At 34.5% G+C, this 27058-nt stretch overlaps 1 protein-coding gene across 1 annotated transcript in view; it reads right to left on the bottom strand.

Moving 5' to 3' along the window:
• Positions 1–27058, bottom strand: part of LOC131846182 (ATP-binding cassette sub-family G member 1-like) — a 76701-nt gene that overhangs the window by 27751 nt on the left and 21892 nt on the right. Inside the window, exon 2 of the mRNA XM_059195424.1 lies at positions 14336–14496. Coding sequence (XP_059051407.1) covers positions 14336–14477 — 142 coding nt within the window. The 5' untranslated portion in view covers positions 14478–14496. The remainder of the gene's footprint in view (positions 1–14335; positions 14497–27058) is intronic.

Genomic DNA, 27058 nt, shown 5'->3' with positions numbered 1-27058 from the left:
TTGTATTCACACGTTTCGACTTGTAAATGTAAACTTACAAGGATTATTTAAAAGAGCAACACACAAGTTTCTTGCTCGTTCTTCTTGTGATGAGACAGCTTTCCGAACGAGTGGTAGATAAAAAACAAATTGTTATGACTATTCAAAAGTGCTTAAATTAAGTTTATTTGAATAAATGATTTTCTATTCTATTCTATTCTATTCTATGCTTCAATTTAGGTTTCTGACTAACTCACCCGCGATAATAATAATAATAATAATCTCAGGACAATTCACACAGCGCCATCTAGTCCCAAGTTAGGCTAGCTAAAACTTGTGTTACGGGTACTAGATAACTGATACAAGTACATAGATATTTCTTTCGTAAATACATACATATTATACATAGAAAACACTCAGACCGATACAAACAATCATATTCATGAATACAAATGTTTGTGCCGTGCGAGGAATCGAACCCGCGACCATCGGACGGTGTGCTAGACCGCTAGACCACCAAGGTCGTCAAATCGATAAATACATACATAATTATAAAATTAATATTTTTTTATATCTTCCGCAAAAAGTTTATTATTTGTCTGTGACAATAATTACATAATATATTTAAATCAAAATATCAAAATATCTTTATTCATGTAGGTCTATTACAGACTCTTATGATATGTCAAATATACCGTCAGTTCGGAATGATTTCAAGATGAGAACTGATAAGAAACTCAGCTCGTATTCTTTTCAAATAAATGTTGTACATGTTTATAATAGTACAGATTCATCTACTATCAGGTTTTTTCTTATTACCCAAATTTACAATTTAATAATTATATGACGCACAACTTCGTCTGCGTCGTTTCCCGTTTTTGTAACATTTTTTTTATTGTAATTAGGCTCCTATTGATTGTAACGTAATCTTATATATATAATTCTCGTGTCACAGTTTTCGTTCCCATACTCCTCCGAAACGGCTTGACCGATTCTCATGAAATTTTGTGAGCGTATTGAGTAGGTCTGAGATTCGGCCAACATCTATTTTTCATCCCCCTAAATGTTAGGGGTAGTCCATCCCTAATTTTTTTTTTTTATTTTAAGGCAAAACAACGTTTGCCGGGACAGCTAGTAATATATATAATAATTAAATTAGTAATAATATAATATATATATATTATTACTTGTTTATGTGTTGTTTGGGCTATTGTTTGTAGCACCTGTAGCACTGCGACCTACATAGATCTATTGTGCTCGCCCTTTTTCAGAGTTCGCGACCTAGACCCGTCAGGGACAAGAATTGAAGGATATTCATAGGAGCGATGGTTTTTATCTCCTCGGGAAAGAGTGTAAACTTTCCATAGGAGATATTTCGTTTATGCAGGAGTAGGCTGAGGCCGTCAACCGTATGTGTTCATAGAACAAACACTTATCTTATTATACAGATTACTTTTTAGGTTTTAGACGTGTATTCTCATTACTTACTGTTAAATACATAAAATATTTACCATACTGTAAATTAGGCAAATTTAATAATAGTAGTGAGCAACACTTTTGTATTACTGGTAACACTGTATAAAGTACTTTACTTCCTTTTTTTTATAATTATATAGTTCGCTACTGAAATCTACGCCGTTCTATTAACAACTCGTTTTACTAAAATCTTTTGCCAAATACCAAGCTTGCCGTAGAAAAGATTTCTCCATTTCAAAATTTTTGAACATCATTGTTATTCTGTTAAGCCTGGATTCGTTTGTTATTTGATTTCGAAAAAAAATATATAATTTACAACCTTGTTCAATATCTATATACATAAATTTTTAATTTAAAGAATGAGAAAATATCTGATTTAATTATATTACATTACTAGTGAGCAATAGCACAAAGCGTCCCAATAAAACAGCAAACACCTGATGGAAGCTATTACAATTATCAGGGAAAATTACGTACTTATTAATAGTACAGATAATATATTTTAATAGTTACTCGACGCGCTTAGAATGGGAGCCAAGGATCGAAACCAATTGCTTTTGTGAACACTTAAATGTTTTTGGTACTAAATACAATTTTAATAGGTAATTCTGATATAATCTATACGTATAAATAAAATTGGAGTGTCTGTTTGTAATATTGAAATAACCGTTTTTTACTACATGCATATGAATATAAATACGGTACATACACCAAAATATCAATTTTTACCATTTTTGTCTGTTGTTTGTTCCGGCTAATCTCTGAAATGGCTGGACCGATTTTGACGAGACTTTTTTTGGCAGGTAGCTGATGTAATAGGGAGTAACTTAAGCTACTTTTATTTTAGAAAAATAAAGTTATATTCCACGCGGACGAAGTCGCGGGAACAGCTAGTAATTAATATAAATTATAGTAAATATTTTACTACTTACTTAAGGGTATGGTTGTATGGATGTTTGTTACTCCCACGCAAAAACTACTGAACGGTTTTTGATGAAACTCTACAGTACTCGTAATATGGCTTATAAATGTGAATAACTTTATAATAGGCTATAATTTAAAAATATTGAAGTAAATGTATATAGTTTTAATAGTCTATATGATCGAGTATGGAATGTCTGTCCGTCCTTATGTATGCTTAAATCTCTAAAACTACGTAACGGATTTTGATGCGGTTTTTTTAATAGATTTCAAGAGGAAGGTTTATATATGTAATACATGTACACCCGTGCGAAGCTGGGTGCGTAGTTAGTTACAAATAAGTGTAGAAAACATATAAAAGGACGGACATTCTACCAGCATCAGAAAACCATACAACTTTATCTGTGTATATACCTACATATTGTACCTACAAGTTATTGTTGTTAAGTTACTAACAATAACAACTAACAACTATAGATTTTGATAATAATGTTATTTTTTGACGTCGTGTATGACTGTATGTGTCGAAGTGGTTGCCCTGTGACCGCGAGCTCTCATTTGAATTAAAATTAACTGAATCACGAACAAACATAGTGAACGTAGTTATACATATATATATGTTTATGTAAGGTGGTTATAAAATTCCGATATATAAACTATATTACTGTAAAGTTTCATCAAAATACGTTAAGTGGTTTTTGCCTGAAAGAGTAAACGTCCATCCATCAATTTATATATATAAATTTTTGTATGACGTCATGTGTTGTAATAAATTTACAACACATGACGTCATGGGAACAGTATTGAACTAACTGTTCCCGCGACTTCATCCACGTGAGATTTTATTTTATTTTTCTAAAATAAAAGTAGCTTAAATTACTCCTAATTCCATCAGCTACCTGCCAATAAAAGTCCCGTCAAAATCGGTCCAGCCATTTCAGAGATTAGCCGCAACAAACAGACAGACAGACAACCATTATAAAAAATGTTATTCTGGTGTATGTACCGTATAACATATGCATGTAGTAAAAAACGCTTATTTCAATATTACAAACAGACGCTCCAATTTTATTTATATCTTTATGAAATAATATAAATTGTGGTTTTATTTCATAAAGATTATTACTTATTTCGCACACTCAGATAATGTCTAACATGCAACAAACAATACAGATATATATGTACATATATCTGTATAATATATAATAACTCAATTGTACTGAAATTCGGGAAATGCGTAAAACTCTAAACCACGTATGAGCAAGGCCATATAGCCGAAGGTCGACTTATTTCATTATCATTCACAACAAAAAAATAACAACTTTACGCTAATATTACGAAGAATGCTAGTTTTGTAACATTTAAACATACACTAGCTACTCGCCGTATAGTAGCCGAGTCTCGAACCTACTCAACATTTCATACAAAATCTTATAAAAATCAGTCAAGCCGTTTCGGAGGAATATGGTAACTAAAATCGTGACACGAGAATTTTATATATAAGACTAGCAACATGTATATATAAACCTTTCTCTTGAATCACTCTATCTATTAAAAAACCGCTTCAAAATCCGTTGCGTAGTTTTAAAGATTTAAACATACATAGGGACAGACAGCGACAGCGACTGTGTTTTATACTATGTAATGACTTGTAATAAAAACACAAAGTTTTATGATACTCTACATTTTGTAACATCTGATTACAATAGTTTTATTTCCACTTAACCTCCATGCATTCAAAATTCAAAATATCTTTATTCATGTAGGTCTATTACAGACTCTTATGATATGTCAAATATACCGTCAGTTCGGAATGATTTCGAGATGAGAACTGACAAGAAACTCAGCTCGTATTCTTTTCAAATAAATGTTATACATGTTTACAAAATTCAGAATTGAAAATATCTTTATTCATATAGGTCTATTACAGACTCTTATGATATGTCAAATGTACCATCAGTTCGGAATGATTTCGAGATGAGAACATCTGACAAGAAACTCGGCACATATTCTTTTCAAATAAATGTTATACATGTTTACAAAATTCAGAATTGAAAATATCTTTATTCATATAGGTCTATTACATTCTTATGATATGTCAAATATACCGTCAGTTCGGAATGATTTCGAGATGAGAACTGACAAGAAACTCAGCTCGTATTCTTTTCAAATAAATGTTATACATGTTTACAAATTCAAATTCAAAATATCTTTATTCATATAGGTCTATTATCTTATGGTATGTCAAATCTACCGTCAGTTCTAAATGATTTCGAGATGAGAACTGACCAGAAACTCGGCTCGTATTCTTTTCAAATAAATGTTGTACATGTTTACAATAATACAGATTCATTTAAATTCAAATTTGGGAGAATAGAGTGAACAGCATATGCTATTGCAAAAGCAAAAAGTCTAATCAGTGTTCGTAACCTGAACAGACCAGTCCAAGCAGCACCCGTTCACGAGTATGATGATGATATTATATTAACAATCTACTAGTGTTGCCACGTCTTTTATAATATACCACAGTGGGAGGAAAGGGTTTCTTAGTAATGTGGAGTAATGACCTCATTACCCAAAACCTAATAACTTAAACTTAAAAAAACATCACCTAATAACCCCATACTAGCAACGTACCATGTCAGATTGACCTCACTCGGTTCCCCTGGAAATCATCATGATAAATTCTTAGTGAATATGTCACGATGTGCTAACTGACCTGACCTCATGCTCATCTTATCATCCTCCACTGGTGCCCCGCCAGCGTAAACCGTTAGCGCAGGCGGGTGCACCATTCCATTATCATCCATAAAAAAATATACCACAGTAACGTTCCAAGCATGACGGAATCATTATCAGGTATAAAAACTCTTTCACTAAATCAAAAGTGGCACATTATTTCAACTGAACATAGGTTAATAATGTATGTTATTCAAATCGGGCGCCATCGAAACTGACCCCTACGTGCCCCTACTAACTGTATAAATGAACTACATGTATATTCTATTATAAAATTAGAAAAACAATATTCACCTATACATCTATACATATAAATAAAATTGGAGTGTCTGTTTGTAATGTTGAAATAACCGTTTTTTACTACATGCATATGAATATAAATACTACATACACCAAAATAACATTATTTACAATTTTTGTCTGTCTGTCTGTTCCGGCTAATTTCTGAAATGGCTGGACCGATTTTGACGGGACTTTTTTGGCAGGTAGCTGATGTAATAAAAGGAGTAACTTAGGCTACTTTTATTTTAGAAAAATAAAGTAAAATTCCTCGCGGACGAAATCGCGGATGCAGCTAGTTTTAAAATCAATATAATGAAATTAACAGGGAAATAAAAAACGCAACCATAATCAAATCGGATCAAAATATCTTTATTCATGTAGGTCTATTACAGACTCTTATGATATATCAAATCTACCGTCAGTTCGGAATGATTTCGAGATGAGAATAACTGACAAGAAACTCAGCTCGTATTTTTTTTTTTAATGTTGTACATGTTTACAATAATACAGATTAATTTTTAAATTCAAACTTCGGAGAATAGAGTGACCACCAGTATATGGTGTGCATGCATTAGTTCCTGGGGACTATAATAGGGCTCCACTTCCGCAACATAGGCGTAGCCTATGCCTCCAAGCCGATCTTCAATTTTGAATTCTGCTACGCTTGTATTGTAGGTAAAAGTAAATAACGATTACAGCTATTACTTAATGTGCGATACACAGACAGACATCTGGTGCAATATCGTTTATTGCCTGCCTACATTCTATAAAGGCGGTGCATTCACGTGACCGCGCGCGCGAGTCGATCGACTAGATGCGTATTTAGGTCACAGGACGGTCACGTGACCACAATTTATTACAAGCTCCGCTAGTGTTGCACCCACATCTGTTTATATAAACGGTCGATTTTATCTTCGATTTTATTATAAGATAAAATGTTATCTTTCCTAATATAAAATGGGAGTGTCTGTTTGTTGCTCTTCTTCTTACCTACTCAACTTGCCGGTAATTTGGTATATGCATTTTATCACTTTAAATTTGTTTCGATAATACGAATTAATTCGTAACCATCATAGTTATCTATATATCTGTATTAAAAAATTCAAATTCATTTATTCATGTAGGTCATTTTAGCCGCTTATGAAAGTATTTTTTTTATATTATAATATTTTCCCTACCGCCCAGTTCGGTATATAGATCCAATTAAGAAGAACTGGCAAGAAACTCAAGTGAACTCCTTTTTTTTTAAAGCCAGTTTATTTACAATTTATATTTATATAGGTGTCTATGTCTAACATTAAATGAAAATCCCGTGCATGAACAACTATTGCCATGCACGCTCGTCAGCGTAATAGGCTTTGCTCAGTAAATATGATTTAATAGATGTTTTGAATTAATTAATCATAAATTTAATTGAAAAATTAAAATTTGAAAATAGAACGCTTTTAATTGATAATACTTTAACGTAATAAAAAGATTGTTGCTGGCAGCGTGCCCACCATTCTATTTACAAACATTATATTGATATCGCCTTCTTAATATGTGACGTTTGACTTCTTTATGAACCGTCTTGAGAATACACATCTGTTTAAATATGCAGTTTTTTCTTAATTAATAGATTGTTAAGTTGTGTTCTCTATTTACAAAAGTAATAAGATATTCTTCAATTAATCGCGTTCTATTTTCAAATGTTATATTTAAATTAATTTATGTTTAATGATTATGAATAGTAAAATTAATCGCGTTCCATTTTCAAATATTAATTTTTCAATTAATTTATGTTTAATGATTGTGAATAGTAGAATTAATCGCGTTCCATTTTCAAATATTAATTTTTCAATTAATTTATGTTTAATGATTGTGAATAGTAGAATTAATCGCGTTCCATTTTCAATTAATTTATGTTTAATTATCGTAAATAGTGTAAATAGAATATGTAACTGAGCAACATCACTAGTGAGAGACTTTCTAAACACCCGTTCGCCCTATAAACCCACAGACAACTATGTCGACACAACCACTTTCCATAGATTCAGTTTCTGCACGTTATCCTGCACGTGCATCATATTTTGTACATCTATACATATAAATAAAATTGGAGTGTCTGTTTGTAATGTTGAAATAACAGTTTTTTACTACATGCATATGAATATAAATACATACACCAAAATAACGGCAGCACTGCGCAGGCGGGTGCACCACTCCATTATCATCCATAAAAAAAACAAATTATGTGCCAAAAAAATAACAAAAAAATCTAATGACAAAAGGCGTGCCCAGGTCAGTACACTGTATCATCAGTATTATTTTTACCATAGGAATCACATGTCATGTAATTGACGGTTTCAGTTATTACGACCTTCCGGAATTGTACGTGGAAGTGGAACCATATAACTTATCTGTGGTAAGTAAGTAAGTAAGTAAATAAATAAGTGAGTGAGTGAGTGAGTGAGTGAGTGAGTGAGTGAGTGAGTGAGTGAGTGAGTGAGTGAGTGAGTGAGTGAGTGAGTGAGTGAGTGAGTGAGTGAGTGAGTGAGTGAGTAAGTAAGTAAGTACGTAAGTAAGTAAGTAAGACATTTATTTGCATTACAGACAAGATAAGTAAACAATTAAACCACAGTGATGGTATCAGCACCGCAGCTTTTTTACAGTAGGCATACAAATTTTTATTACTAAAGCCTAACAATTACATACATATGTCATAACAATTATATTCTAATTTAATATTTAACGATTATTACACAATGTTTTTACAATTATTACTATTATTATCATTATTACAATTATTATTCTTGTTACTACATTACGTTACATTTTGTAAGAAAGTAGAATAAAGAAATAGAGGATGCGTATCCAAAAGCATGTGAAAAGCTTATTCAGGACCTTTCATAAGCTTTTTGGCTTGTTTTGATAATTACGGAATCTCTTAAAAATAAAGTAGAAATAAAAAAAATTAAATCTTATATATAAAATTCTCGTGTCACAATGTTAGTTACCATACTCCTCTGAAATGGCTTGACCGATTTTTATGAAATTTTATATGCATATTCAGTAGGTCTGAGAATCGGCTACTATCTATTTTTCATACCCCTAAGTGATAAGGATTGTCCACCCCTAACATTTATTTTTTATTTTTTGGGCAAAATTTTTTATTTATATTTTTTTATTGTGTCATTAAAAAATACATACAACCCTAAATTTTCACCCTTCTATCCCCAACCCCTATTTTTTATAGCGTTATTAATTTGTATGGCAAAACAACGTTTGCCGGGACAGCTAGTTGTATAATAAATATTTCTACACTTCCAGATTAGTTTAACAATATCGGAAGCTGTTTTAAACAACTTGCAGTATCATAGATATCCTGAAACATGGTTTGATTTAGTTTGCTCTAAAGGTACGGTTTTGTTTTTGACAAAAGGTCATGAAGACAATATATTAATTTTATAAAATAAATATATGTATATCTAAATATATATAACTCAAAGGTGACTGACATAGTGATCTATCAACGCACAGCCCAAACCACTGGACGGATCGGGCTGAAATTAGGCATGCAGGTAGATGGTATGAGGCAGGCATCCGCTAAGAAAGGATTTTGATAAATTCAACCCCCAAGAGGATAAAACAGGGGATGAAAATTTGTATGAAATTTTGTCAATTTTAAACCGATCGGGCTGAGATTTTGCATGCATAAAGCTACTATGACGTAGGCATCCCCTAAGAAAGGATTTTGATAAATTCCACTCCTAAGGGGCTAAATAAACGCGAAAGCCGCTTAAAGCTAGTAGTATACATTTTTCGATAGAAATGTATTTTTTTCTACTCCAACGTTTTTTTCTGCTTGAAGTAACTATATTTCGCAACTAGGTACGTTAATTTTTTTATATAATAGGCAATAAAAATAACTAGGTGCGAATTCGTTGTCGACATGATGATGATGCTGATGATGTCTTTAAATAACAGTAGATATATATAATAAAAAAGGGGATAAAATTTTGTATAAATCTTCTTAGATTTTGTAGGCTCTAATTTTTTACACACGCTAAACAAAAGTAAAGCCGCAAAAACTACACCTAATTAATAATAATACTTACTACTACGTGACCGAAGCCGCGGGCAAAAGCTAGTATGTATTGCATTGCAAACTGATAATCTTTATCACAATGTCAAATAATTCAACAAACATCGTAGCTACGTGGGTGAGTGTATCAGTATTTCATAATTAACCTTGATTCATTATTTATTTGATAATTTTTACTGTACTTATTTAGATATAAAAGTTGTAAAATATACTAATTGTATTCGACGGTGATTACAAAGCCTGTGTTAGACTACTAATTTATTTATTTATTTATTTAACTTTAATGCACACAATATAATATATAGTAATGATAATATACAAATGAATGTGGATGGTTATAAGGGCAGAGGAAGGCCAAAAAAGAGATGGATGGACTGTGTGAAAGATGATATGGTAAGAAAGGAAGTAAATAACGCGATGACTGCGAACAGGGATGAATGGAAGCGAAAAACATATTACGACGACCACAAGTAAATGGGATAAGGAAGAAGCAGATGATGATGAATATAATATATAGTAAAGTACATTTGGCGGACTTAACACCATGCGGTATTTTCTACCAGGCAACCATAGGTGGTGCAGAGAATAATTGTTTTCGGTGCAAAATTATAAACATAAACAAAATGCATTATCATCATTGATGGCAATTAGTAGTCTAACACAGACTTTTCACGAAATTTCATTTCATTTAATGTTACATATAGATATATAAGTAAACGATGTAAACAAGCTGGTTTATCAGCTACCTGCTAATAAAAGTCCCGTCAAAATCCTTCCAGCCATTTCAGAGATTAGCCGAAACATACATACTGACAGACAGACAAAAATGGTAAAAAATGTTATTTTGGTATATGTACCGTATTTATAGTCATACTAGCTGCGTAGTTTTAAAGATTTAAGCATACATAGGGACGGACAGACAGCGACAGCGACTTTGTTTTATACTATACTAGCTACTCGGCCCGGCTTCACACGGGTGTATATGTATTATACATATAAACCTTCCACTTGAAACACTCTATTCTATTAATAAAACCGCTTCAAAATCCGTTGCGTCGTTTTAGAGATTTAAGCATACATAAGGACGGACAGACAGCGACAGCGACTTTGTTTTATACTGTGTAATGAAGCATGTAGTAAAAAATGGTTATTTCAATATAACAAACAGACACTCCAATGTTTATTTATATGTATAGAAGCATGTCAGCGGGGAGGGTCCTCATTGTTAGCAAGGGGCACTAGTAGCCCTAATTATATAATAATGTTTCTGTAGAAAATATCTAACTTAAAATTCATAGCGCTGACAATGTTATGTGATTGAACAGAGATAAGTTTATTTGAATAAAGATTATTTATATTTCTATTTCTATTTCCTATTACTAGCAATACATATAATTAAATCAATATTTGGTCTATTTAAATTACATAAAAAAGAAAGTAGGTACTTTTGCGATGATAACGATCTCATATAAAAAAAAGAAATTATTACACCAAATTATTAATTTTAATTGCTTCATTTAAATTTACTTTCGATTGTTTTTATTGCACAATGGTGTCCCACTATGTAAAAAAACGAATCCACGAGTGTCATTGACCCTTGCCGTTATCAGTGGGTTGAATACGAAATTCTCATTCTGTACTTCCGGTACAACGTTTATTTTTAAAATACAGTGGACTCGCTTTACTGATAACGATCTAATCCGGCCCCCTATAAAAAACATTGAAATTATTTATTATTGAATTATTAATTTTAATTGCATATACATACATACATATATAACATAGAATCTTATCACTGATCTGTTTTGTCGGATTACAAGATACTCTTTATGTAAAAAATTCGACTATAAGCAGAGGTCATTGACCTCTATAATCCGTTATACGATGGTCCGAATACCCTGCAAAACGTTTGTCTGTACTTCCGGTCCAACGTATATTTATATAATATAAAGAATCATCATTGGATCTATAACCTGTGACATCGGATTACAAGTTTGTAAACGGTATCAAATTTTGTAAAAAAAAGGACTATCAATTGGGTTTCTTGCCAGTTCTTCTCAATCCGATCTATTCGATACCGAACTGGACGGATTGTCGGAAAAAATTAAACTTATATAAGTAAAAAACCATTGTTCATTTAATACTAGCTGAACCTGTGACATCGTGTCCCTATAACATTTTTTGTATGAATCTGCATTCAAATAAATAGAAAAAATCAATTCAATTGAGTATTCCAATTGCTTGTAATTGGATCTATATACCGAACTGGACGGTAGCGGAAAAAATTAAAATTATAGTGTAAAAAACTTGACGTTCATAAGCGGATAAAATGTCCTACATGAATAAATGATTTTTGATTTTAAATTTGAAATGAAACTCAGATAATTCTGAAATTAACACACACAGACAGTAAGACAAATATTCAAAAAATAATTATTTTCATTCTATTACATTAAACTCCTCACTAATAGTTATTCTCGTGTATCTTTCATATACAGACAGCAATGTTACGTTACATTTTTATTATATACTGACTTTGCCTGCGGTTTCCCCACATAACGTTCATAGCCTACTAGCTATTCGCCCCGGCTTCGCACGGGTGTACATGTATTATATATATAAACGTTCCTCTTGAATCACTCGTATGTATTAAAAAAACCGCTTCAAAATCCGTTGCGTAGTTTTAAAGAATTAAGCATACATAGGGTCGGACAGACAGCGATAGCGACTTTGTTTTATACTATGTAGTGATGATGATGATACAACGAGTCCATTACTATTCCAATCAAGAAATCCAAAATGTGTATCCAGCCGGGAAGGCTGAAACTAGCGAGTGTGGTGTACTCAGACAGACTTTATACCAGTGTAAGTAATACGGTGAAATGAGTCATAAAATAGTTGACCTTATATGATGTGGCGTACAATGAGAATATTCGTTACCGGTATGTGTATAAGAGTGCCAAGTGACGCTTTTTCAAGGTACTCTGTACTGTGTATCCTAAACTACTAATATCAAAGTTCTTACCTAACTGTTATATAAATCTTGACTATCCTTATACTGATCCTTACTAGTATTATAAATGCGAAAGTAACTATGTCTGTCTGTCTCGGTTTCACGCCAAAACCACTGAACAGATTTAAATGAAATTTGGTATATAGATAGTCTAGACCCTGAGAAAGGACATAGGCTACTTTTTAATGCGAAAAAAGGATTGAAAGGGGAGGTGAAAGGTTATACGGAAGTATCGTCATATTTCGCGGACGAACGAATCTCTACTTTTTAATTGCGATATTAGTGCTTTAAATTATATGGCAAAAGAAAATAATGTTTGACGGCCCGACAGTACAGATATACATATAATGAAACAATTAAAAACAATAACGGACGATAGGGACAAAAGGGAATTCACTGTCACAACAGCTTCAAACGGAGACACGGTTGCACTATCGGTGTCCGCTCGTATTAGGAGTGAAACTCAAATTAATAATACTAATAATCTAATAATCTCAGGACAATTCACACAGCGCCATCTAGATCCAAGTTAAGCTAGCTAAAGCTTGTGTTATGGGTACTAGACAACTGATACATATACATAGATATTATGTTTTTGTAAATACATATATGTTTGGGAAACTACTCTGCTACCAAAAGTTTAGGGAATTTACTCTCTGTATATATATAGTGAAAAATGAGTGGAAGCGTCAGTCACGTACCTGTGCGGATTTCTTGGGCTTCAGGGTCTCGAAGATATCTTCGCTAGCTTTCCAGTTTCACAAAGGTTTCACATAATATTTTAATTCACAATACAATGCGCGTGCCTCATGGCCGCCGTATGCAGCGCAATTAGTACTAGGTAAGGGAGGGGAGGCAAAGGCGCAGGAACCACCGACCATCAACGGACTCTAATATAATAATCAACTGATGTCGATGTTAATTTTTTGAACATATATATTATATATTGAAAACAAGTCAAGGTCAAGAAATGCGTGCTTTTCAGCGGCATTCCTTACTTGTAATTTCTTCTATATTCCGTTATATTGGAATTCGGCCATGGGTTGCATGATCTTGTTTGGTTGTGGAAAACACCCAGACCGATACAAACAATCATACTCATGAATACAAATGTGCCGTGCGAGGAATCGAAACCGCGATCATCGATGGTAAAGCGGTGTGCTAGTTCGCTAGACCACCGAGGTCGCAAATTAATAATATTGTTACATGTTTCTACGGCTACTGCCTACTGCCGACGGCATGCAGCGCAATTATACTTAGTCAGTATAAAAGTACTACCAACCACCGACCATCAGTCACTTAAAGTTGAACCAACTTGATGTCTGATTAAATTTTTTTAATTCGCTAATGATATATTGTATATGTGCTATAAACGTAGTTGTTGTGGTTTCCTTACTTGTAATTTCTTCTATATTCTTTTATATTTAACATTCGGCATGCGGTTGCATGATCTTGTCTGGTTGTGGCAAACCTGTCGCAATCTTTACCAAGATGGAACATGGTTTCTGGAGTAGTGTTAGCGCACGGGCAAGTGATACTATTATTTTGAAGCGGTGAAGGCATTGTTTGTGATATCCATGACCGGTTAAAAATTTTAATTCACAACACAATGCGCGCGCGCGCCAAGTGTTTGTTAAGCTAATGGGGGGAATAGGAACAAAAACTAACGGACTCTAATATAATAATCTGTGCCTACGATGGTATAGGGTAGATTTTGAACAAAGAAACTATTGTGATCTGGGCACCATTTCTCGGTATATAGGCTATTGTTGGGGTTTTCATAAAGAGCAACTCAGAATACGTTATGCAGAACCTGCCTGTATTGTGTCTGTAGTACTTACTCTTCCCGATGTGCACGGTGTAGGTGAGGTCCTGGAAACTGAGGTTGACCGGAGGACGTTGCGGCAGGTGGGACAGGTGCTCCCGGCCGATGGCGCGCCCAGAGCTCGAACCTGACCCCTCCATGTTGATTAACGAACTCATTCGCGCATCGCAGTCAGCACTGAAACAAACAATCATATGATATACCTTTATTACATTACTAGCTGTGCTCTCGATTTCACCTGCTTGAAATTTATAGCCTATGGTTTATTCTGATCTATCTGATATATAAAATTGTCGCGTCACAAATTCGTGTTTATTATTCTCCGAAAAGACCGGCTTGACCGATTTTGATGAAATTTTATATTTACCCAAATTCAGTAGATCTGAAAATAGGTTTATAACTAATTTTTATGCTCCTAAGTCTTAATAGGCTTTTTTTTCGGCAATTTTTTTTATTTTTATTTTATTATGATTTAGCATTGAAAAATACACACAACCCTAAATTTTCACCCTTCTATCATCAACCCCTATTTTTTAATACCAATTTTAATTTGTGAGGCAAAACAACGTTTTGCCGGGTCAGCTATATTATAAAATCTGGAGATTTTGTCAAGCTAAAGAGGAAACGCCACTACACATCCTATGTGGTTGTAGTCCACTCATGCATAACGAAACATCTCCTTTGGAAAGTATACACTCAATCCTGAGGAGACAAAAACCATCGCTCCTAAGAATATCCTTCAATTCTTGTCCCCACGGGTCTACGCTGCGAACTTGGAAAAGGGCAAGTACGACAGATCTATATGGTAACAATGTCACAGATCTTAGCACCTAACAATAACCCCCATAAAAAAAAAGATATATTATTGCAAAGTTTCATAACCCCCAATAAAAACCTATATTATTGCAAAATTTCATTAAAATCCATTCAGTAGTTTTTGCGTGAAAGAGTAACAAACACCCATCTATCCACACTCACAAACATCCGCTTTTATTATAAATTCATTTTTTATTATAAATCTTTGCATTAATTTTATTTTTCATAGATGATAATGGAATGGTGCACCCGCCTGCCATAAAAATAACTCATTATATTTTATTTTCTAGATCTATACAATTATGGAATGCAAAGTTTAAATAAATATATAAACTAACAATCCCCTGCACCTAATTGTATATATTCTTATGATAAAATAACTCGTAACCGACCTCCTCTCTTCTCTTCCGCTTGCTGCGCTCAACAGGGTCCATAATTGACCTACTTTGAAATGTACCTGTCTATCTATCTACTGTACAATTATGGAATGCAAAGCTTAAATAAATAAATAAACTAACAATCCCCTGCACCTAATTGTATATATTCTTATGGATGATAATGGAATGGTGCACCCGCCTGCGCTAACGGTTTAAACTGGCCGGGCACCAGTGGAGGATGATAAGATGAGCATGAAGTCAAGTCAGTCTCTGGCAATTTACTGAAATTTACCACAATGATAACCATGTGGAGATGGGCATGGTACTTTGCTGAGATCATTGGTCCAAATTACTAACAATCCCCTCTGAATCTAATTGTATATATTCTTATGGATGATAATGGAATGGTGCACCCGTTTGCGCTAACGGTTTACGCTGGCCGGGCACCAGTGGAGGATGATAAAATGAGCATGAAGTCAAACAGTAAGTCCATGGTAGCAATTTACTAGAAATTGACCATGATGGTTTTCAAGGTTACCTTAGAAGTCAACCTGACATGTTACTTTGCAAATCATTAATCCAAACAACTTACAATCCCCTCCACCCAATTGTATATAAATACAGAACCAATGAAGAAAACAAGAAGCCTCTGGAGACGGGTGATCACAATTGAGATGGGATAAAGCACGAAAAGTAGTAACAGTTTAAATTTACAAATAATAATCTCAGGACAATTCACACAGCCCCATCTAGACCCAAGTTAAGCTAGCTAAAGCTTGTGTTATGGGTACTAGACAACTGATACAAATACATAGATATTTTTTTTGTAAACACATAGAAAACACCCAGACCGATACAAACAATCATACTCATGACTACAAATGTTTGTGCTGTGCGAGGAATCGAACCCGCGACCATCGGTCGTAAACCGGTGTGCTAGACCGCTAGACCACCGAGGTCGTCTGTTATCTATTAATGAATTGTTTAATAAACAATTATTATTATATTAGGAGGTACTGTTGTGCATTCGTCATCAAATTCAAATTCAAAAATCATTTATTCATGTAGGACATTTTAACTTATGAACGTCAAATTACAATCATCCTTTGAAATTACAATTGTATGTAAATTAAACGAGATACAGATAGTATCTAATAAGTTTCTTATCTTAATCTAATTGTTTAAATCAATAACAACATAGTAAGGTTACAATGTTATTATTGATATAAACAATAATTGTTGTTGTTTTCACTAACTGACATTTTACCCTTCTTGTATTGTCCCCGTCAGTAAATTGACACTTCCTATCTTCGTTAAAGTTAACTGTCAAAACATCAACATCAGTGTCGGAAATAACGTCGTTTATTTGAATATTTTGTCTTGTAAACATAGTTTTTCCTTGACTAGTACCAATTGACGGAATGCCGCACTGTTCACGTTCAAATTTAACATTTACTAGTGAAAAAGCAGCCACAAATCTACATAATTTAAATTTGTCTTGTAGTTCCTCCGCAGAAATAACACCCACTGAGGTGACCCATCCGTGACCTTCTATTATTCCGAATATTATATAATCTTAAATCTACTTCGCAGTTATCATTGCGTGTGACGTGTACTGTGACGTGGTCGTGTGGAATGAGTAGTCATGCTCACTAAAATGTCCAGACATGTGGCGGCGTATAATTGACCCTAAAATATGGTCGCGCGCAGTGATGACCCATACTCGTGAACGAGTGCTGCTTGTAGGGACTGGTCTGCTCTTATTCTCATTGCATATATTATATTATATAATTTCGACTTGTAAATGTAAACTCACAAGGATTATTTAAAAGCAGTTTCTTGCTCGTTCTTCTTGTGATCATTATGACTATTCAAAAGTGCTTAAATTAAGTTTATTTGAATAAATGATTTTCTATTCTATTCTATTCTATTCATTATCATTACATAGTATAAAATAAAGTCGCTGTCGCTGTCTGTCCGTCGCTATGTATGCTTAAATCTTTAAAACTACGCAACGGATTTTGAAGCGGTTTTTTAATAGATAGAGTGATTCTAGAGGAAGGTTTATATATATAATACATGTACACCCGTGCGTAAGTCGTGACGAGTAGCTTGTAAATTATATAGTATTCATAATACTTCAGAATTCATTGTTATTTCTGTGTTGTCTCAGGTTAACGTAAATAAAAATGAATTGGTGAATGTACATTGTACATATCGCATATCTAGTACAATACTGGTGTAACTAAGAAATTTGAAATTTATGAAATTAGACTTTAATTCCACAGTTATAAAGTGGACCTTCCAAAATTTGTAATTTTTGAGTTAAGCCAGTATTATAATAAGTGTGCGATATATTTGCATCACTTCAGAACAGTTACCCTGTATGAAAGAAAATATTTGATAAAACATCAACTAAATTCTAATAAAGATTAATATTGTCATACATGTTGTCTGTACACGTTGGAATCTGTATTACATATCTTTTTTTATTGTCTATGTTTTTTATAATAATTATTTTGTTTATATATGACATTTAGTTAGTAAAGAATTTGCAACTACACCTGTGCCGTTTTTCTACTGTCACCTCATCACCTCATCACACTCGTCTTTGATCTCTCCTTAACTAATAGAAATATAATTAAATACTTACATAATATACATAACAAAAAACCCAGATCGATACAAACTATCCTACTCATGGATACAAAATATTTGCACCGTGCGAGAAATCGAACCGGCGACGATTGGATATAAAACGGTGTGCTACACCACTAGACCAACGAGGTCTTAGAAATAGTCGTCAAGTATAGAGCTATGTACTAGCAAATAAAGATAGTCAGAGAAACAGGTACAAACAGGCTTCCATGTTTGTAAGTTGCATCAATGTCAATCATCATAAATAAGCTAACGCACAGACGCACGCTCTTGCGAAATACCAAAGAATGGGTAATTAATACTCCTCACCATATATATAAGTTAGGGTTGACACCACAAATAAAAAAAAAACAAAATTAAAGTTGAATAAACTAGGACAATGAAGGTATATAAAAACAGGACCCAGTAATAGATAAATAAATGTGTATGAAAATTGTATCTTATTTTATGAAAGTTTGTGGGTACGGATGGATACATGGATGTTACTCTTTCACACAAAAACGTTTTGATGAAACTTTACAGTAATATTTCATTCAAATTCCAAATTCAAAATATCTTTATTCATGTAGGTCTATTACAGACTCTTATGATATGCAAATCAGTCAGTTCGGAATGATTTCGAGATGAGAAGAACTGACAAGAAACTCAACTCGTATTTTTTTTAAATCGAAATAGAAATAATCTTTATTCAAATAACTTCATTACAAGCACTTTTGAATAGTCATATTTTGATTCTACCACTCATTCGGAATACAGATTCATCACAAGAAGAATGAGCAAGAAACTTGTGTGTTGCTCTTTTTAATAGATGTTTTTTTATATAAGTAATTACAGTATAACAAGTAAGAGGCATGCGCGATAATCAACATAGAAGTCGCTACGCACTCATTATTAATGTAATCAGATAATATTGTCAGTGCTATAGATTTAAAGTTTTTCTATAAAAACATTATTATCGTTAACGAATTCTTCAATTTTATAGTAAGCTTTTTTGCAAAGGAACTGTTTTATTTGACATTTAAATCTTTTTTCTGGCAGATTTATAACAGACTCTGGTATTTTATTGTAAAACCTTACGCAATTGCCATAAAACGAATTACTAACTTTAGCCAAACGACATTTAGGTAAAATCAGTTTGTTATTGATACATAAGCTTTTATTAGTGCAATCACTAACTCTTTTGAATCTGTCTATATTCCTTCTGGCATAGATGATATTTTCATAAATGTATTGAGAAGCAACTGTGAGGATATTTGTTTCCTTAAAACACTTATTCTTTTCAAATAAACAATTAAATAATATAGCATTGGAATAACACATAGGCTACAATTTTCATGCGGATGAAACCGATGGCATAGCTAACATTTAATTATTTAATATTCAAATTCACAAATCATTTATTCATGTAGGACATTTTAGCCGCTTATGAACGTCAAGTTTTTACATTATATATTTTTTTCCCTACCGTCCAGTTCGGTATATAGATCCAATTGAGAAGATCTGGTAAGAAACTCAATTGAATTACTTTTTTTAAAGCCAGTTTATTTACAATTCATAGGTATTTATATAGGTGTCTATGTCTAACATTAAAGCATTTAAATAAAATTGTTCGCATAGCAAACTAGTTATTAGAAGGCAAATTGTAACCTTTAAATCCCGGGTCTCTACTTAAAAAGTATTCGGGACGTCCCAAGATACTACAAAAATTGAGACATGTCCTGTTAAATCAGGACGATTGGTAAATGTAGTATACGTGTTCTCGTGCACCCTTCTATGGTTATACATACTGACCATTTATTCTTTGACTCAAATCGGGACATTGGTTTATTTATAGCAATTAATATGTAGACAGTCAATGAGGAAATAAACAATTTCTTAAAGTTTTATTCAGAAAAAGTTAAGTATTATCGGATGAACAAATTTGCTTTAATATAGCTAATAAAGATATTAAGTTTTTTTTTCGGACTATTCTAATGCTCTTGGCCGCAGCTGGCCTTTACAGCTTCACCAGATTTTAGGGGGCGAGTGCAGATGGCACCCCAAACCAAAGGAAGGACTTATGGAGCGGCTGAAGGCCAACTCCTGCCTGACGGATACGACTTTAGTCTGAGGACCGCTAGGGGTTCGAACCTCGGCTCAGGCCGTCGTAATATCGATCCCCGTTTGAATTGGACGGGGGATCGGAGGGGTGGTTTTAAGTAAGACTGAAACTCTTGGCACGTTTTTTTATATTCACCCTAATCATCAACAATAATCAATATCACAACCGGCTCGACTACACAAATTTTCGCACATTTTCCGGGAAAACGGGACAACTTTGCGTCCCTGAGTTCATTTTGGGGACACCAGGACTTGTGATTATAAAAAGGGACAGTTCCGTTTAAATCGGGACGTCTGGTCACGTCAGTTATATACAACGCAAGACAATTACAATCAATTACTAGTGACCCATCCCGGCTTCACATGAGTGCAATTGTCAATGTGGCGTCATTTAGGTCACAGCCTCAGACGCTGGGCTGCGGTACGTTACTCACAGCATCATCCTCTTCTGGCCGGATAATGTTTCATTTGTCTTTCGGTTCTTAACTTTGCTTTGTAAAAATTTTGCAGAGACTATTTTGTCAAATTGACAGCCTCGGTGGTCTAGTGGTTTAGCACACCGTTTTACTATCCGATGGTCGTGGGTTCGATTCCTCGCACGGTACAAACATTTGTATTCATGAGTATGATTGTTTGTATCGGTCTGGGTGTTTTCTATGTACAATATGTATTTATTTAAAATAAAAAATGTATCCATGTATTTATATCAGTAGTCTAGTACCCATAACACAAGCTCTGCTTAGCTTGGGACTAGATGGCGCTGTGTGAATTGTCCTGAGATATTATTATTATTATTTTACAAAAATTCTCTTCTCTCGTAAGGAGAGGAGATGGCAACTTATTATTATTATTAAATTAAATTATTTACTGATGTATGAGTACATGGGTTTTTAGTCTTTGACTGGTCATTTCTTTTCTTTCCATTGTATGTCAGTTCACATTTTTATTACACTTAGCACAAAATTTGCAGATTGATGTTAAGTTAAACTACTTAACATCAATCTGCAGATTTTGACAGAAAAGTAACGCCACATCCTGTGGCTGTAGCCCTCATGCATAAACAAAATATCTCCTTTGGAAAGTATACACTATATCTTGAGGAGATAAAAACCATCGCTCCTAAGAATATCCTTCAATTCTTGTCCCTTCTGGGTCTAGGTAGCGAGCTTTGAATAAAGGCGAGCACAGTAGATCTATACAGGTCCTGATAATAGCCCAAACACCCTAATAAAAAATATACACATAGTTTATTATCGTCTATAAAAATCTCAAAACATTTTTAGAATATCATCATCATCATCATCATCGCAGCCCGGAAGACGTCCACTGCTGGACATAGGCCTTCCCCAAAGATCTCCACGATGATCGGTCCTGCGCTGCTCCATGCATCATCCAATGCCTTCCAGCGATCTTGACCAGATCGTCGGTCCACCTTGCTGGAGGCCTTCCCACGCTGCGTTTAGAATATCCATCCTAGGTATATATATAATTTTTTCTAACTAATCTAAAGCTGTAGCATCTTTAACGAACGATAGGAGAAAACAGTGGGAATGCACTCCGCACCCGCGGAAGGTATTATGGAGAGGCTGAGGAGGAGGAGGCTGCTGGCCTTTTCCTGCCTGAGGGATACGACTTTAGTCTGAGGACACCGCTAGGACACAAACCTTGGCTCAGGCAATGGTTATTTCGATACGTTTGAATTGGTCGGGGAACGATCGGAGGCAGTTTATATCCCAGTAGTGAACGCGCGACTAGTTCAGCGGAATATTTTCACGTTCTTTTTTAATTTTTCATTAATACTATTGACCGCAGCGTATTGTTATACAGCCTTCCTCAATTTGACAACAAAACAAACATACTCCTCAGCGTTATAATATTAGTACGTAATAATTATATGTATAAAATTATTTTTTTTTCTAAAATACAAGTAGCCTAAGTTACTCCTTATTACATCAGCTACCTGCCAATAAAAGTCCCGTCAAAATCGGTCCAACTATTTCAGAGATTAACCGGAACAAACAGACAGACAGACAGACAGACAAAAATTGTAAAAAATGATATTTTGGTGTACGTACCATATTTATATTCATATGCATGTAGTAAAAAACGGATATTTCAATATTACAAAGAGACACTCCAATTTTATTTACATGTATAGATGCATGTCAGTGGGACTAGTACCCAGGACTAGTAGCCCTATTACTAACTATACATCGTGCACCTACCATCAGATCTTGTCTAACTCCAATTACATAAAAAAGAAGTACTTTACTTATAACGATCTCATCTAAAAAAAGAAATTATTGTTTGTAAAACAGACACTCCAATTTTATTTATGTGTATAGTTGTATAGATAAAAATTGCGATATTGTTATTGAAGTACTTGTGTAGCCATTAGTGTCTAATAGATGTTAGTGTCGGTTGGTTGGCTGCAATCCAAATTACAGTATAGTAGACGGATGCGGACGAGTACATAGAAAGTAAGCAGATACGCATTACCAACGCTGTGTACTCACTTGTTCCTGGATCATATAACCGTCCATCTAATATATGTAACATTATAACAGAGGATTGTTAAAATTGTGGACTCTTAACTCCATTGCCAGCAATGTACCATGTCTTACCTTGACCACTACTTATATGTTACCATGACTACGCGGTTCCCCTTGGAAACCATCGTGATAAATTCACCTGGAATTTATCACGATGGTTTGGCTAACTGGCCTGACCTCATTATACTATCATCCTCCACTGGTGGTAAACCGTTAGCGCAAGCGGGTGCACCAATCCATTATCATCCATAAAAAAAATGTGTAACAATTGTTTGATGACGCGAGCAAAGTGTAACATTCACACACTAATGTCTGCAGATTTTTGCCGCCTTGCCACGACTGCCAATGGGATCGAAATTACGATGGCCTAAGCCGAGGATCGAACCCCTAACGGTGCTCTTAGACTAAAGTCGTATCCGCAAGGCGGGAGTTAACCGTCAGTCGCTCCATAAGGCCTTCCTTGGTTTGGAGTGCCATCTGCACTCGCCCCCTATCGTCCGGTGAAGCTGTAAATGCCAGCTGCGGCCAACAGCATTAGAGTAGTCCGAAACTAATATTACATTCGTAGGTTCGCCTGTTTTACTCGTGTTTTCTGCTCTGATAACTATGACAGATTTATTTTGTTACTCAAGGGATTGTTGACTGTACAGGGAGAGAAACACGATCAGTTAAATGAGTGACAGGACATGTCCCGGGAACTACTCCATGAATTTTGGAGAGCATCTCGAAATGTTTAACAAATTTATATTAATAAAACACGTGTATTTGGCAGATCTCTTAAAAGTTATTGACCTAATAAACTTATCTAAAATTATGAAACAAAATCTTTATTGAAGGTTACTATACCACAAAGATCAAAAATAGAGGTTCCAACCAAAGTAGTGCTTCATATTTCCAACGGGTCAATTGTAGGTGATAACATTGTTTTTAATTGCGTAATAATTATTATTAAGTGTATGAAATTAATATTGAGCTTGAATGGAGTCTGGCTATTGCCCCTAATTAAAAAGGAATTAACCATAATTCCAAAGGAATGCACGTGAAGGTTGATGATAAGGTACATTGCCGGCAATGGATAGCATATATTGGCCATTAGGGGCTGTTCAAGTATTACGTAAGCAGATTTATCACAATTATTTACCCCCCATCCCCCGTTGTCAGCAAAAGTAAGCAAAGCTCTTACCCCCTCCACCCATGCTTACGTAAACATCTCTCAATTAATGTATTGTTTTTTTTAGCAAAGACAATGTGACCCTCACATTGTCTTTGCCATTCGTGTAAAAAAGTAAATTACGACCGATGACGTAATCATCATACAGACTCCCCCACCCCCATGTCATCCAAAATAAGCAAAGAAAAGACCCCCCGCCCCCCTATTGTGCTTACGTAATACTTGAACGGCCCCTTACAAGAAATCCCCGTGCGGTATTGAACTTTACTAACGGAACTAATCAATCAATCACAAAATTACATTAGGATGTGATGACATGCCGAGCCATGCTCCGCTGAGGTTGGGCCATATCCCGTAAGTTTCCACATAACCTTAAGAAGCGATTTATAAAAAATGCCACGTCAGACTTTGAGATAAGTATCAATTAAGTTTCGTGCTCACATAGTGGCGTTAGCGGCCGGCGGGGAACTGTGTCAAGTTCAAAGTAGGTACCACTCGACGCTGCACGCAGAGCCGCGCCGGACCGTGCCGAGCCGCCTGATAACATATCATAACTACAACTATATCTACATACACTTCATGAGTATGATTGTTTGTATCGGTCTGGGTGTTTTCTATATATAAAATGTATGTATTTACAAAAAAAAAATATCTATGTATTTGTATCAGTTATCTAGTACCCATAACACAAGCTTTAGCTAGCTTAACTTGGGACTAGATGGCGCTGTGTGAATTGTCCTAAGATTATTATTATTATTATTATATACACTAACATACCTATATCATCGTTTACGCAAAAGGTTAGCTTAAAGTTGCCAACCAACCTTTTTTCTCAGGACATGTTCTAGTTTTTCTAGTGTCCTGGAAAGTCCTGAATAGTTATAAGGCGGCGTGCTGGGTTTTTTAAAGTTTTAAATTTAATTACTTGAATTTCACTTCACCTATTTTTACTACATATTAATTTAACTATTACTGCGTCCTGTTTTTAAACTTCATAGTCCTGATTTTTTAAGTTTCAATCCTGATTTATTACATTTGGGCTTAGCAACCCAAGCTCAATACTCGTATGGCATTCATTTAAATAGAAATAATAGTATTTTCTATACTAGCACGTATGTATATCTAAAAGTAGATTTATATTTGTCGTGACGTGTCGTGTCGTGACATAATGACCAATTTTCATACATAGATTTCATTTTCTGACGCCTTCTGATGATAATTTGAATCGATACTGCCGTAGATCTAGGAAAAGTGTATCTTCCACGCATCACAATACAACACTGGCGCTTGTCCATTTGTCTGACGTGTAATTTTCGTTTTGCTCAATAAGGTATATATTATTAGTAATACTACAGATGTATTATATATGACTCCTTTATTTCTCTTTTAACACGACAACCCTTTGTTATATGACTCGACTCGACATACCGACAGACCATAGACCAAGTAATTAATCATAAACATAGACACATATTTTTATGGCTCTGAATACACAACAGTAATGACGCCCCGTTCTCACACCATCTGCTCTGACTCATCCGAGATAGTTTCTGATGAAACACAACAGAAGCCGTTACAACACATTACGCATTACTAGTATCTATATTACCATACTAAATGTACTACACCTATACCATTCTGACGCTTCATGTCACGACAATAAAACAAATATCTAAACAAATATGTAATGGTCTGCTCTTATCACTAGGACTGATTATCTTATTGCATATTTATATTTGACCCAAAAATTAGTGCTTGTTGGTAGTTTGTATTCACACGTTTCGACTTGTAAATGTAAACTTACAAGGATTATTTAAAAGAGCAACACACAAGTTTCTTGCTCGTTCTTCTTGTGATGAGACAGTTTTCCGAACGAGTGGTAGATAAAAACAAATTGTTATGACTATTCAAAAGTGCTTAAATTAAGTTTATTTGAATAAATGATTTTCTATTCTATTCTATTCTATTCTAATATAAATCTACCTTAAAGCTCCATTAACGGGCTCCTACCAGAGCTGGGCAGAGAGAAATTCGAACGGTGAATGAGTGTTAACGTACGTCGACAAAGAGCCCTAAAACCCTAAAACAGCTGAGTTACAAGTCCAGGGAACTGCTCGGAGTTTCCCTCTCGGCCATACGATGGACCCGGCCCAGGCAGTAAACCCATGGAAATTGGTTGACTAATGTCCATACTGTCAGTATTGTGGACTCTTGACTCCATTGCCAGCAATGTACCATGTCAGGTCGACCTCCACGCGGTTCCCCCTGGAAACCATCGTGTTAAATTCCTGGTGAATTTGTCACGATGTGCTAACTGACCTGACCTCATGCTCATCTTATCATCCTCCACTGGTGCCCCGCCAGCGTAAACTGTTAGCGCAGACGGGTGCACCATTCCTTTACCATCCACAAAAAAAAACCCAAGAAGTTACGATGGGATCCGACGGTGACGCTGAGTCCATGGAATGCTAAGAATTTAGTCCCACAAGTACTGAATAGTCATTGTTTTGATGCTACTGCGACATACTAATTGCGAACTTAGTCAAGAATGGGCATGGGAAAATTAGTCAAACCAAAACAATAATCTATATATCATACATAGTGTAAAACAAAGTCTCTATCGCTGTCTGTCCCTATGTATGCTTAAATCTTTAAAACGACGTGACGTTTTTTTAATAGATAGAGTGATTCAAGAAGATTTGCTATTATCACTATGACTGATTTAATCTTATAATAGCTGTACATGCGACTTCGTCAGCGTGGAATTTTACTTTATTTTTCTAAAATAAAAGACTTTTTTTTAAATTCAAATTCAAAATATCTTTATTCATGTAGGTCTATTACAGACTCTTATGATATGTCAAATCTACCGTCAGTTCGGAATGATATCGAGATGAGAAGAACTGACAAGAAACTCAGCTCGTATTTTTTTCAAATAATAGTGGAACATGTTTATAATAAATATAGTTTTTAAAATTCAAATTTGGGAGAATACAGTGACCACCAGCATATGCTTTAAATATAGGAAGCCTAAGTTACTCCTTATTGCATCAGCTGCCTGCCAA

This window comes from Achroia grisella, unplaced genomic scaffold (genome assembly GCF_030625045.1).
Source record: "Achroia grisella isolate CSIRO2021 unplaced genomic scaffold, CSIRO_AGI_Agris_v1 utg504, whole genome shotgun sequence".
In the NCBI taxonomy this organism is placed as follows: domain Eukaryota; kingdom Metazoa; phylum Arthropoda; class Insecta; order Lepidoptera; family Pyralidae; genus Achroia; species Achroia grisella.
This window is presented reverse-complemented; position numbering and strand designations above follow the sequence as displayed.